The sequence below is a fragment of the Ochotona curzoniae genome, unplaced genomic scaffold, assembly GCF_017591425.1.
Source record: "Ochotona curzoniae isolate NIBS_2020 unplaced genomic scaffold, NIBS_Ocur_1.0 contig_2210, whole genome shotgun sequence".
In the NCBI taxonomy this organism is placed as follows: domain Eukaryota; kingdom Metazoa; phylum Chordata; class Mammalia; order Lagomorpha; family Ochotonidae; genus Ochotona; species Ochotona curzoniae.
In genome coordinates, this window is record NW_024465369.1 from 2,771,855 (window position 1) to 2,784,504 (window position 12,650).

The following is a 12,650-nucleotide window of genomic DNA, read 5'->3' on the forward strand; positions in this document are numbered from 1 at the left end:
AACAATGGAAAAGACAAGTTGTTGAGTCTGGCCAACCCTTCATACTCACGCATGGTGCCTGAGGAGCTCAGACAGAACCTCAGCGGGTCTGTAGACTGTTGACAGCTCAAGACTCTCAAACAGGTCGACATCTCTCACAGCAAGCATCAGAGGGGTCAGGCCATGTTGGTTTGGAAAATTAATGTCCAGGAACTCTTCAGATGCCTTTAAAAACATGAAGCTTTGTTTCCACTGTGTGTTTATTGTCTGGCTGTTTGCATTAGTAATGACATTGCCATGCCTTGGCCAATTTCTCATTTAGCTTCAATGTATTCTTTCCCTAAATCTACCCTTAAAAGGATGTGTTGAGGCCAAGGAACATAAGTTTGAAAGACAGACTTTGTTTCGATCATAGCTTCCTGAGTTGCTTATGCAGCCTCCCTAATAGAGCTCCTTTGTTCAATAGTAATTCAGTTATTTTGATAAAGCAAAGGATATCCGGTTAAATGATGATTAATTTTATTTGGGGGCATACAAATGGTAAAATTAAGTATTTATTGTTGATCATATATTCAAATTGAACCAGATATACGGTATTTTTTTATGCAAAAGTTAACAACCTTACCTACTGAACTTCAGGATCCTCGACCTGAAAAGTTAGAAAACTAGAGTCTTCCTTATAGGGTTGTTTTGATTATTTTAATGGAAAATGGAAAGCACTTATCAGAATGCCTAACAGTAAATGCTCAGTTAGCATTGGTTAGATAAATAAATGAATTAGCATAATAAGGTTGCTCATTAAGTTACGTTTATATCATCAAGTGGAAGTGGGTATGGGGATGTTACTTGTTGCTTCAATGAAAGTAAAATTTATTTTGAATAATATAGAACTGGAAAACTGCAGGAAGCTCAAGATACCCAAATTGTTTATTTTGCAGACAAAACCCACTACTTTCCATCCATACCTCATTGTATGCCACATTAGGGTATTTAGTGCCTGCACCCCAGCTTCTCTAGGGAAAAGTGATAATGATATTACCTCAGCAGGGTGCTGAGGGAATTCATTTTTTTTTTCAGATCCAAAAAGAAATCACCTCTTACATCAGTGTTTATTGTTAGTTAGAACAAATAAAAAGTTCTGAGCCAAGAATAGTCTTGCAATAGCACATGAATGCATCATGTGGTGCTTAAGATCTGCAAACCATTACAGTCACTGCTTCTCAAAACCAAGCACAAACACATGAATGGAAACAGATAACAGGTTAGAATTCCAACTGTTGAAGCTACCATTAAAATAAAATTTATCATCTTTCAAAATATTTCAAAGGTTTGGTTCACCATACATGTCAATTTAAGACTATCATTTAATGCAAAAAAAAAACCAGATGAAATGTGTCTTTAGGTTTTACTACATTTATCCTTGAATTGTACAGGATTAGAATGGCTTTCATTTCTCTTTGTCTATTTTTGTCTTTGCCCCAAGGGATTAGAGAAAGCGGTTGCCTAGCAGCCATTGATTTTCCTTCACTTGGAAGGTCACATGGTCTAGACAATATCTGTGAAAATAAATGCCAAAAGTAGGCAACCCCATAATTAAGGTCCTTGATGATGCATATGATCTCACTGAAGCTTTGGGGAGAAAAATAGCTGGAAGTTGAAAATTTTAACAGGAGGATCAATAACCCAAGGAAGCAGCATTTGAAAAAAAGGGGGGTCCTCTTAACTTTTTGAGTCACAACTAAATATTACGTAAGACACAGGTTCTTTGATTTCCTTTTTGGGATAAAGATAATAACTGCAGCTGGTCCAGAGGGATCTAAACAGCAACTGTGCAAATGGCAATGATGTCAGGGGAGCATCTGTGAGCTAGCTGGCAGTGGTCCTCTGGGGCTTCCCTGGGAGCACAGCATTCCCCAGGGGTGCTCTGTGACTGCTAGCATCCAGCTGTAGGAAGGTGGAAATAAGCCACTGTGAGATGCGTTTAGTATTTTGTTTTCCACTCCAATATCCTGTTTGATTTGCTCCTCTCCAATGTCTTGCCGGAAACTTTCTGGGATTGAGTTTGAAAATAATTTAACTTTCTTCCTATGGAGCCCTACATGGCCTGTGCCCTTCTTGCCATCCACCCACTTAAAGGCAGAAACAAACACCCATTTAACTAACCAGTAAATGTTGAAGTTGGTCGAGATTCCCTTGCCATGCACTTTGTAGAAGTTGCCTTTGGGGAGCCTGGTTTCCACTGATAGCCAAGAGCTGCCTCTGGATAGCGCGGCTAGCCACATGGAGAGCCGTTTGGTTGCTGTAATTGCAGAGAGTGATATCCGCACCCTTTTCCAGAAGAAATTCAACAACCTGCAACACAATGTTCTTATTGTCAAATGCTCTTTGTGTTCTCAGGGCCAGGCAGAAAACGGATGTGGCTTGGATTTATAACACAGGAAAGGAGAACAAGGAAGGAATTAAGAAATTAAAGATTGAGTAAGATGAAGGTAGCTGCTTTCCTTCTTAAATATAGGAAACAAATGTGGATGGTGTCTGGGTATGATTTGTCAAGACTAGACATTTACTTCTTTTCATTATTATCATTTTATGATACAGTTCCATAGGCACTGGGATTATCACCTCCCCAAATCTCTCCCCCCTCACTGAGTTCCCCTATATCATTACTATAGTATAGTATAGCATAGTATAGTATAGTTCTTCATAATGTATGTTAAATCCACAAAACATGAAAGTTTTACAATTGTCTATAACTTAGACTGTGACACCCAGGCCTCACCACACCCACATGGATGAAAGGAATGCAGTTACTAGACGCGTCACTGCCGCCTTCCAGGGTCCACATCATCAGTGAGCTGGAATAACAGCAAGCTGGGCATTGAACCCAGGATCTCTGGTAGGAGACGCAAGCATCCAGACAGTGTCTTCACTGCTAGGCCAAACACCCAGCCCCTGAGGAGGTAATTTACTCAACAAACATGGTTTCACCTTCAATTGTGTATCAAGATCTACACCCAGTGTTGAGCTTCAAGAATGAAAAAGACAAGTAGCTAGCCTGTAAAGTATTTGTAGTCTAGCAAAGGACAGAGACAAATAAAATGACAATTGCAATACACTGTGGTGAATGTAACGGTGGAGTTGAAAACAGAAGGCTGGAGGGGATCACTTGGAAGAAAGCTATTGGGTCTGGTGTGGTGGTATAGCAATCTAAGCCTCTGTCTGTGGTACCAGTTTGAATGCCAACTGTTCCACTTCCAATCCAGCTTCCTGCTTATGGCCTGGGCAAGTAGTGGAAAGTGGCTCAAGTCCTTGGACCCCTGAATCCCTGTGAGAGTTGTGCCAGCCCAACTAACACACTCTCTCTCTCTCTCTCTCTCTCTCCATTCTGTAACTCTGCCTTCCTAATAAAAATAAATAAATATTTTAAAAGATGAGCAAGAAAGCCATTATGCCATCTTGGAATGCCCAGGAAGCCTTTCTGGAGTAGATAATGTCTTAGCTGGGATCTGATTAGACTCAGATAACCAGGTAAAGATTAGCAGAAATGTTCCAAGTAAAACACAGAGTGTGAATCAAGTACTGTGGACTAGAGGGCAAGTAACAATCAAAACTCTAGAAGGAATTATATATGGCTGGAGCTCAAATAGGAGGAGGAAGGGAAGGAGACACAGGTGAAGAAGTCAGCTACCATGAGATCCTGAAAGGCTTTATTAACCCCTATGAAAAGTCAGAGCTGTGTTTTCAGAACAACAAGCAACTAGTGAACAATTTAATTGGGGAAATCACGTATCAGTGTTTAGAAATCACTCTGCTGCAATTGATTGATTGGGGAAGAGTGGAAGTGGGGAGGCTCTGTGGGGACTCCAGAAAACGTGGTGGTGAGAGGCAGGAAAATTACATTGGTGACAGAAGGGTGGACGGCAAAATCGAGAAACAGCTAGGAGGCAAAATGTACAGGGTGCGGTCACTGACTAGGTAGGGGAGCTAATGGCGAGCCAGAGATCAAGAATAACTCCTAAGTTTCTGCCTCTGGTACACTTTTATGCATTTTCTTTGCTGCTTCTGCAGACCAAATGACCAAAGTCCCTTAAGGGACCCGAACTGATGAAATTCTGTTCCTACTGGTCTTTCTGTTTCCACATGATTGAGGGACACCAATATTACAGGGATGAAAAGAACCTATCAATAAGACTAGAGAGCAGTTTGCTGGGGGAGCTGGCTTTATAGCACAATTGGTTAAGGTCAGTATTCTGTATGGATGCAAATTTGAATCCCAGATTTCCCACATCCAAGCCAGTGTCCCCTAATGTACCTTGGAAGGAGCAGTAGATGGTCCAACTGTTGGGGCCCTTGCACCCACAAAGGAGACCTAAATATAGTACCAGGCCCCTTATTCCAGCATGGCCCAGCCCCTGATGTTGAGACCCTGTGCAGCCATTCCCACCCAGTGTGTGGAAAAATCACTCTCTCTCTAATTCTGCCTTTCAAATAATGAGTAGCTTAATTTTAAAGCAAGTTTTTCAGGGAACTCAAAGGGAAAAAAAATCAGAAAAAAATACATGGAAGAAAAAAACTACAGGAAAAAAAATTGCCATCAAGGTTCCTAAGAGCTGAAAGTGACTGGGGCGTAACATTGGTAAGAGCTGTTTCAATGGAGTATAGAAACAGATGTCAGGCTGCAGCAGACTGAGAATGTGAGGAACTAGAAGCACTGTGGATTGGCTGGTAGAATATTGTGTAGAGGTCATTTGTCTCTACACAGGTCTCAGGTAGGCACTGTTGTTGTTCTAGACAGATGTTTCCATGGTGAAGAACCTTGGAAGGCAGAGAGGGTATCTCCCTCGGGAGCAACTGGAAAGCATGCTTACTATCCACTCAGAAGATTCAGATTCCTAAGGCTGAGAATTCCTCTCCCATAATAATTCTGTGTGGGCAGAATATACTTTGTTCTTTTCACATTGCCTTGGGCAATTCGGGGCTCAGCAAAGTGAAGCAAATGCTGGTGTCTCACCTCTGACTATTGTGAGTAATAAACTCTCACTCCAATTCAGGAGTCTTGCATTTTCTGCAAGGATCCAAGTTGTGTCAGCCTAACTTGCTAGATTGCAAATGGGGAATGACTTCAAATACTTCAAACTTGACTCCTCTTGCTTCCTGGAATCATATGGTCCCACACAGACCGGCACTATCATCATAGACACAAAGTGAAGGACTCCATGTTTCTGACATGGAGGTAAAATTGGAACTCCTCAAACAGAATATATTATTTTGCAGTGGTGGAAGGAGACCAACAATCAACGTATCTAGGAAGAAAGCATCTTAGGCCCCCGGAAGTCCAGGGAAAGAAAGAGCGTGTAATGATCTTTGTCTTCCAGAATCAACCTTGGAGCTTTCCTCAGGAAGAAAAATATTCCAGTGTGTGGCTATCTCGGACCTTGGTCTAAGTTTACTTTAAACTTACTAGCTGCTGGGCCTACTACCCTTTGTTTCAGACTATTTTTCAAACTTCTTTGTACAGTAAACAGTCTTGGAAGACAGGGACAGGATCTCCCCTTGTGCTTACTGACCATTGCAACAGTTTTGTAAGTTTTCCTATATTCCAACTCATTGCATTTGCAGGGGTCATCTGGTCTTCTTCTTATTACCCTATGGGAATTGGAGCTCAACAAAATGATACATAACTCATAATACCTCACTAATGGTATTATTGCAAGTTACATTCTGTCCTTTGGACTTAAATGCTCATCAAAAGTGTCATCACATCTTACAATGACAAAAATCAGCCAATTAACTATAAAAGTAGGAGATACAAATAAGTTGTGGTGTACATAGTTATTGAATAGAATAGGACTAAAAATTAAAAGCTGCATTTCTGCATTTCAAAGTACTTGATTTTCAGATAAATTTATATGGGAACACTTAGAATGTTCATTTATTTTTAAAAAAGATTTATTTATTTTTATTGGAAAGGCAGATATACAGAGGGGAGAAGAGACAGAGATGAAGATCTTCCATCCACTGATTCACCCCCAAGTGGCTGCAATGGCTAAAGCTAAAGCGATTCCAAGCCAGGAGCCTCTTCCGTGTCTCCCATGTGGGTGCAGGATCCCAAGGCTTTGGGCTGTCCTCTCCTGTTTCCGCAGGACACAAGCAGGGAGCTGAATGGGAAGCAGGGCTGCCGGGATTAGAACTGGCATCCATATCAGATCCTGGTGTGTGCAAAGAGAGGACTTTAGCCACTAGGCTACCATGCTGGGCCAGTGTTTGCTTATTTTTATAAAGCTCAAAAATATGTAAGCAGGGAATTATTTAGATGCACATATAAAAGTGGCAAAGCTAAAGGAATTAGTTACCCAAGATAACAGTTACTGAGGGTGAAGGATAAAATTTATGAGAGGTGGGCAGAAAGTTCCAGAAGCATGTGATACTTAATCTGGGGGTATCGAGTGGTGGCTACATAGGTGTTCATGTCATGATTTTTCTTTAAGTCAAATACACGTGCTACATATTTTTAAGTACATATATTATCATTTGTTTAAAGAGTGTTAATGAAAAGGATTCAACAGAAAGAACTAAGAATATTGTCATGGGATGGCACTCACTGTGGAACAGCATGTTAAGCTGCCACTTATGTGGGCATGTCGTATCTGGGTGCTGGTTGCTCCACTTCCCATCCAGCTCCCTGCTAATGCACCTGGGAGCAGCAGAAGATGGTCCAGGTGCTTGGGCCCTGCATCCATGTGGGAGATCCAGATGGAGTTCACGTCTCCTGGCTTCAGCTTCACCCCGTCCTGGCTGTGGTGGCCATTTGATAAGTGAACCAGTGGATGGAAGCTCGCTCGCTCTCTTTCTCTCTCTCTGTCTTTGTCATCATGCCTTTCAACTTAGTAAACAAAGAATAAATAAATCATTTTAAAAAAAGAATATTGTCAACAGGAAAGTTACACAAACAGGTAAAGTGGCCAGGCAGGGTTGAGAGTACTTCATTAAGGATCCCAAAACCTTCCGGAGTCGCCAGCCTGAGCAGCTGAGTGCAATAGCTCTTTGCACCCTAGTTTTCCCATTCCATGGCCTTTGCTGTTCTCTCTATGCTGCCATTCCCAACTCCAAGCGCTCACATTTTCTCACTATTGCCTACCTTGCTGAGAAGGATCTTACAAGTTCCTACACACAAGGATAAACATTATTAGTAAGACCTGAATGGAGTATTTAGTCTTCGATTTGTTCACTTGGCAATGATGTGTCAACTCTGTGTGGACCTGGAGATCCAGTCAGGAAACAGAGAATGCAGTCTTCACTTATTTATTCCTCTTTTCCTACTTTAGGTGAAGTTGTGACTATTTTTTTTTAGAACAGAGACTTAATTGCCAGCTACTTATAGAGCTAAGAGAGGAGAGTGGGGAAGGAAGACAACCTCTTGTGTGGTCCCACTTGCCTAACAGCCTTGGGAGTGCTACCACTGTTTGATGTGCCTTTGTATCCATGGGAAGTCCAGTCCCTTGCCTTGGTCATCACAGGAGTATCTGTGGACTGACTGATGGTGTTTGTCTAAATCTAGGGTATCTCTTCTGTGCAAATGGGGGGTGGGGTTGCTCACAAACATCTCAGTCTCAGAATTTTAACATGAAAGAACATTCCTTCGGCCCAGCACACCATGTGTTACCTCTGCTAGATTTCCTTCTGCGGCCGTAATGAGCGGTGTGTTCCCAGTCTGTGGGTGCTGAAAGTCGAGGATTCCAAGCGTGGAATGGACTTGGGCAATGTGATCACAGATGAGCTCCACATCACCTCTGGAAACGACTTCCAGGAAATCATGAATAAGTTTATTTTTATTCATCTTGCTACTTCCATAGAGTCCCCTGCAGGAGCAAAAGAAATGAGTTTAATTATATGGGAGCCAACGAAGTAGAGGATGGCTGTAGCGTAACATTCTGCCTTTACTGTCACCTGTTTGCTTTTTCATGTATAAAAATACTATAACAGTTTTAGCTACCAGTTGCAAAAGAGAGAAATCCTACAATTCCTCCAGTCTTTGCATCTATATTTTAAATTAGGAATAACAGTAATTTAATCATTACTTTGGAAGAGTCACAATCGTATTGGGGGAGAAAAGAAGGATCAAGAGCAGGACAGAAAAAGCACAGACTTGGGAGCCTGCCTGGTCTCAGTCCTTTCTCCAGAGACTGCCAGCTGCACGCTCTTGAGCAGGATGCTCATCTGCTCATCTTCATGGAGCTGCATCTCTTCATCCCTAAAACGTAAATGAGGGATGCTGCTCCGAACATCCCATGTCAGGACGCCTGGCTTCAATCTTTGCCCCATTTTCAACTCCAACTTCCTGATGGCTTAAGTAGTTGAATCCTACATGGGCACAGGTTCATGTCCCAGATGTTCCACTTCCCATCCAGCTTTCTTTTCGTGGCCTGGGAAAGCAAAGGAAGATGGCCCAAAGCTTTGGGAGTCCTGCACCCACATGGGAGACTCAAAGGAAGCTCCTTGCTCCCAGCTTCAGATCAGCTCAGCTCTGATTATCACGGGCATATGGGAAGTGAATCTGCAGATGAAAGTCCTCTCTCTCTCTCTGTAAAATCTGCCTTTCAAATAAAAAAATAAATAAACCTTTTTAAAATTTTTTAAAAGGTTTATTTATTTATTGGAAAGTCAGATATACAGAGAGGAGGAGGGACAGAGAGGAAGATCTTCCATCCGATGGTTCACTCCCAAGTGGCCGCTGCTGCCGGAGCTGAGCCAATCCAAAACCAGGAGCCTGAAACTTCTTCTGGGTCTCCGACCCGGGTGCAGGGTCCCAAAGCTTTGGGCTGTCCTCGACTGCTTTCCCAGGCCACAAGCAGGGAGCTGGATGGGAAGTGGAGCTGCCAGGATTAGAACCCATGCCCATATGGGATCCTGGTGTATTCAAGGCCAGGACTTTAGCCGCTAGGCCACTGTGCCGGGCCCATAAACCTTTTTTTTTAAAAAAAAAAAAAAGATGTATATGTATGGAAATAAGGCATATATGGCCATTGTATGTGTATGTGCACACACACACGGAGGTTTTAAGAACATACCAGTATTTTTGTACTAACTGTACCACTCATTGCTTATTTTTTAATTGAACCCTTTGGTTTTCTGCTTTGTCATTGTCCGCAAAGGCACTTTTGGCTCACACACTTCTGCCATGTCTTATAATCTCCGCGGCTGACAGACCTCTGGGATCTTTCAGCTTCCCACTTCACAAACAACACTGTGTGATAAATGTCCTTGCTCAGGCCTTGTTATGCATCATGCAAAGTTGTAGCGTGGTTGTTTTTTTTTTCTCGAGGCAAGTGAGTCAAGTGTATTTAATTTCACTTAGTGGGTCCAGATTGTTCTCCACAAGGAGCTATCAATTTACATTTCTACCAGAGTGTCTCTTTTCTTTACCCCCGTCTAAGAGAAGCAGATATTTGGTTAACTGCTTTCACTTAATCATCATTATCCTAATCATCCACCTGTAATAAGCTGTGTGCTTGGAGCCTTACTAAGGGCCAGAAGGAATAAATTACCTTATCAAAATCAGGTCCCCAGAAAAATTTGCAACCAGTAAATATATCTATTCTGGTCAATTGTTTTGCAACTTGGGTTTATATATTTGAGTGCTTCAGAAACTTCATGGAAAATAAAATCAAAGCATAAGTTTATTTTGGTGCAAAAAATTGTTTAAACCATGTACAGTTTCTTTTCCTCCATGAGATGGATTTTCTAAAGACCCTTCAAGCATTAGGGAGTTTTGGTTTCCCTCTTTGCTGTGACTTTTAGCAGGGAGTAGTTCACAAGTAGCTTCTACCGTCTAAAACTTTAAAACTTAAATTTAAGCAAACTGCTTTTGGGTAGCTATCAAATCAGATCACTACAATACTAGGCAATGTGGTCTTTATCCAATCACCCATGGATTCTTCACACTCGGTACTGTCTGGAGAAAGACAAGGAAAATCAAGTGATCATACAGCAGTTTCCTAATGCAGAAATCATTCTTTCAATTAACAAGGTCAGATCCACTTTGCTTTATGTCAATGAGTTCCACGTACTCTTCAACCCTTTAGTCTCTACATTTTCATTTCTTTGTTTGTTTAAAGATTTATTTTATTTTTATTGGAAAGTCAGATATACAGAGAGAAGGAAAGACAGAGGGAAAGATCTTCCGCCCAATGATTCACTCCCCAAGTGAGCGCAAGAATCCAGGATCCAGGAACTTCTTCAAGGTCTCCCACACAGGTGCAGGGTCCCTAGGCATTGGGCCGTCCTCGACTGCTTTCCCAGGCCACAAGCAGGGAGCTGGATGGGAAGTGGAGCTTCCAGGATTAGAACCCATGCCCATATGGGATCCCGGGGCATTCAAGGCAAGGACTTTAGCTGCTAGGCCACGCCACTGGGCCCTACATTTTCATTTCTAGTGCTTTCTCAATGGGGCCAGCACTGTGGCTCCATTGGCTAATCCTCCTGCAAGCACTGAAATCCCATATGGGCACCTGTTCGTGTCCCAGCTGCTCCATTTTCTATCCAGTTCCCTGCCTGTGGCCTGCGAAAGCCAATGGAGGATGGCCCAAAGCCTTGGATCCTGCACTCGCCTGTGGGAGAGCAGGAAGAAGCTCCTGGCTTCAGATCAGCTCAGCTCTGGCCATTTGGGCCATTTGGGGAGTGAACCAGCAAACAGAAAATCTTTCTGTCACTCCTCTGTATAAATCTGCCTTTCCAGTAAAAATAAATAGATCTTTAAAGAAAAAACTTTTTTCTAAGGAACCTTCTCCATCATCTATTCAAAGTTCTTTTGAGCAGCAATTTTTAAGCAAGTATGTTTCATCCCACTGGGCTTTCTGGCTTAGCATCTACTGATGTCTGGCTTTTTTAGATTTAATTGTATGCATAGTTTATTTACCCATAAAGTCAAAACCTTTTATTACATTTTATGTTTAATTTGGAATTTTTTTGTGACTTAAAGTAAGAGGAGTCTTACTGTAAGTCGGGAAATCAGGCCGAGAACACATGTATACAATACTGAGTGAATACAAGTAAATTTATAACCTGTAAAGTTTACAAATATTCTGGTATTGAAACTAAAATAGAAAATCTGGCACTGGGTATAAGCTAATGGAAGCAGGCACATTTATATATCTTTCTTATCACAAGGCTTGCCTGTATGCTAGAGCTTTCAGAAGAGATTGTCAAAACACCTGAAAAATCAAAAATTGCTTATTATTCTTATAAATCTATGAAGATCATTCCCAAAGATTAACATCTGTTTTCCTCTGTCAGTTTACCTGATATTCCTCAAGGATGCACTTCGAGGAGGAAAAAAAAAGCAACACAAGTTTATCTGAAACAATAGGAAAAGTGAAGATTTTTACTTACCTATGGAGTGTTCTGCTGAAGAAACACCAGTCTAAACAGCAGTCAAGATCATGCTAACTCGCCGTGGTGCTGACTTCTGGGGCAGTTGTTAACCCACTCTTTAACCATGGATGCGCTGAGAAGTAGCCTAAGCTTAGATCTTTTTTTTTTTTAATCTTCAATGATTTTCCAGTGTTGCCCAACACAAATGTTTAATATTTAGCAATATTTAAAGCCAGTTCCTCATGCACAAACTCTTCAGCTGATTGCAAAGAGTCTGTTTGGTTTACAAGGTGTCACCCAGGCAACCACCCACTGTGTGTCTAGCTTGGAGAATTGAAAGCAAGACAATCTCATCCAGGAAAGAAAACAAGGGTTGAGACGTTTCCAAGTTGCTCTTTCAGAGTTTCTGAAAGTTGGACATCTATATATTCCTATGCCTGACCCAACTGCCTTGTCACCTTGCTTACTGAGACCATCTATAGGAAAATCCCACCTTTTAGAATCCCCACACTGTGACAGAAGGTTCCTTTGCAAATCTGAAAATAGGTCACAGAGTGATTGTCCAGTTGGATGTATTTTTACACTCGTGCTCCAGGAAGCACCAGTGGGAAAAAATCCTTACATTGAAGTATATTGCATGTCTAGATAGACTAGCAGTGTTCAGAAGCAAAAGCTTCTTTAAATTGGCTACATTTTTGTTGGACTGCTTAGTGGCAATAAACCAGGCATTTGGGCGCTGCCATGTTTTACTTCTCTGCTACTTATTGAAGGATGCAGGGGATTTCTCTTCCAAAGATGTAAATGACATCATATGCTCTTAACTCATTGGGGTACAAATACCTTACAATACCAACAGCTGACATCTGTTGAATGTCTATTATGTTAATCCTGTGTAGGAATGATATTATTGACTCCTCAGAACAACGGTAGAGTTGATACAACAATTACCATCACGGCTGTGATACAGATAAAGGCATTGACGTTTAGAAATTTTAAGCTAATCAATGGTGGAAACAAGGCTGAAATTTAGGCAGCATTGAAAACGTGTTGAAATACCTACCATTTTTACTGTGATAACACAGCACACACACACACGGACTCACACACTTCTCTAGGGAATGAAAACTTCAGGTAAAGATTGCTGGGTCTATGCATAAGCTGATTGCGGTAACAGACTGTGCCGGACCCTGTACTGGAAAGCACACACAAGAATCAGGTCTGGGATCACCTCAGACAAAGTTTCTTTGGGGAGCCCTCCAACTGAACTGCTGATCTCAGAACCCCAGCCATGAAGAGACTAT

General features: G+C 41.7%; 1 protein-coding gene across 1 annotated transcript in view; it reads right to left on the reverse strand.

Annotated features, from left to right (window-relative positions):
- MAP3K19 (mitogen-activated protein kinase kinase kinase 19) overlaps window positions 1–7,816 on the reverse strand; it is a 55,363-nt gene extending 47,547 nt beyond the window's left edge. The window contains exons 1-3 of the mRNA XM_040972010.1: window positions 7,643–7,816; window positions 2,143–2,331; window positions 50–204 (exon numbers count right to left, since the gene is read on the reverse strand). Coding sequence (XP_040827944.1) covers window positions 50–204; window positions 2,143–2,331; window positions 7,643–7,816 — 518 coding nt within the window. The remainder of the gene's footprint in view (window positions 1–49; window positions 205–2,142; window positions 2,332–7,642) is intronic.
- Window positions 7,817–12,650: the final 4,834 nt, after the last annotated feature.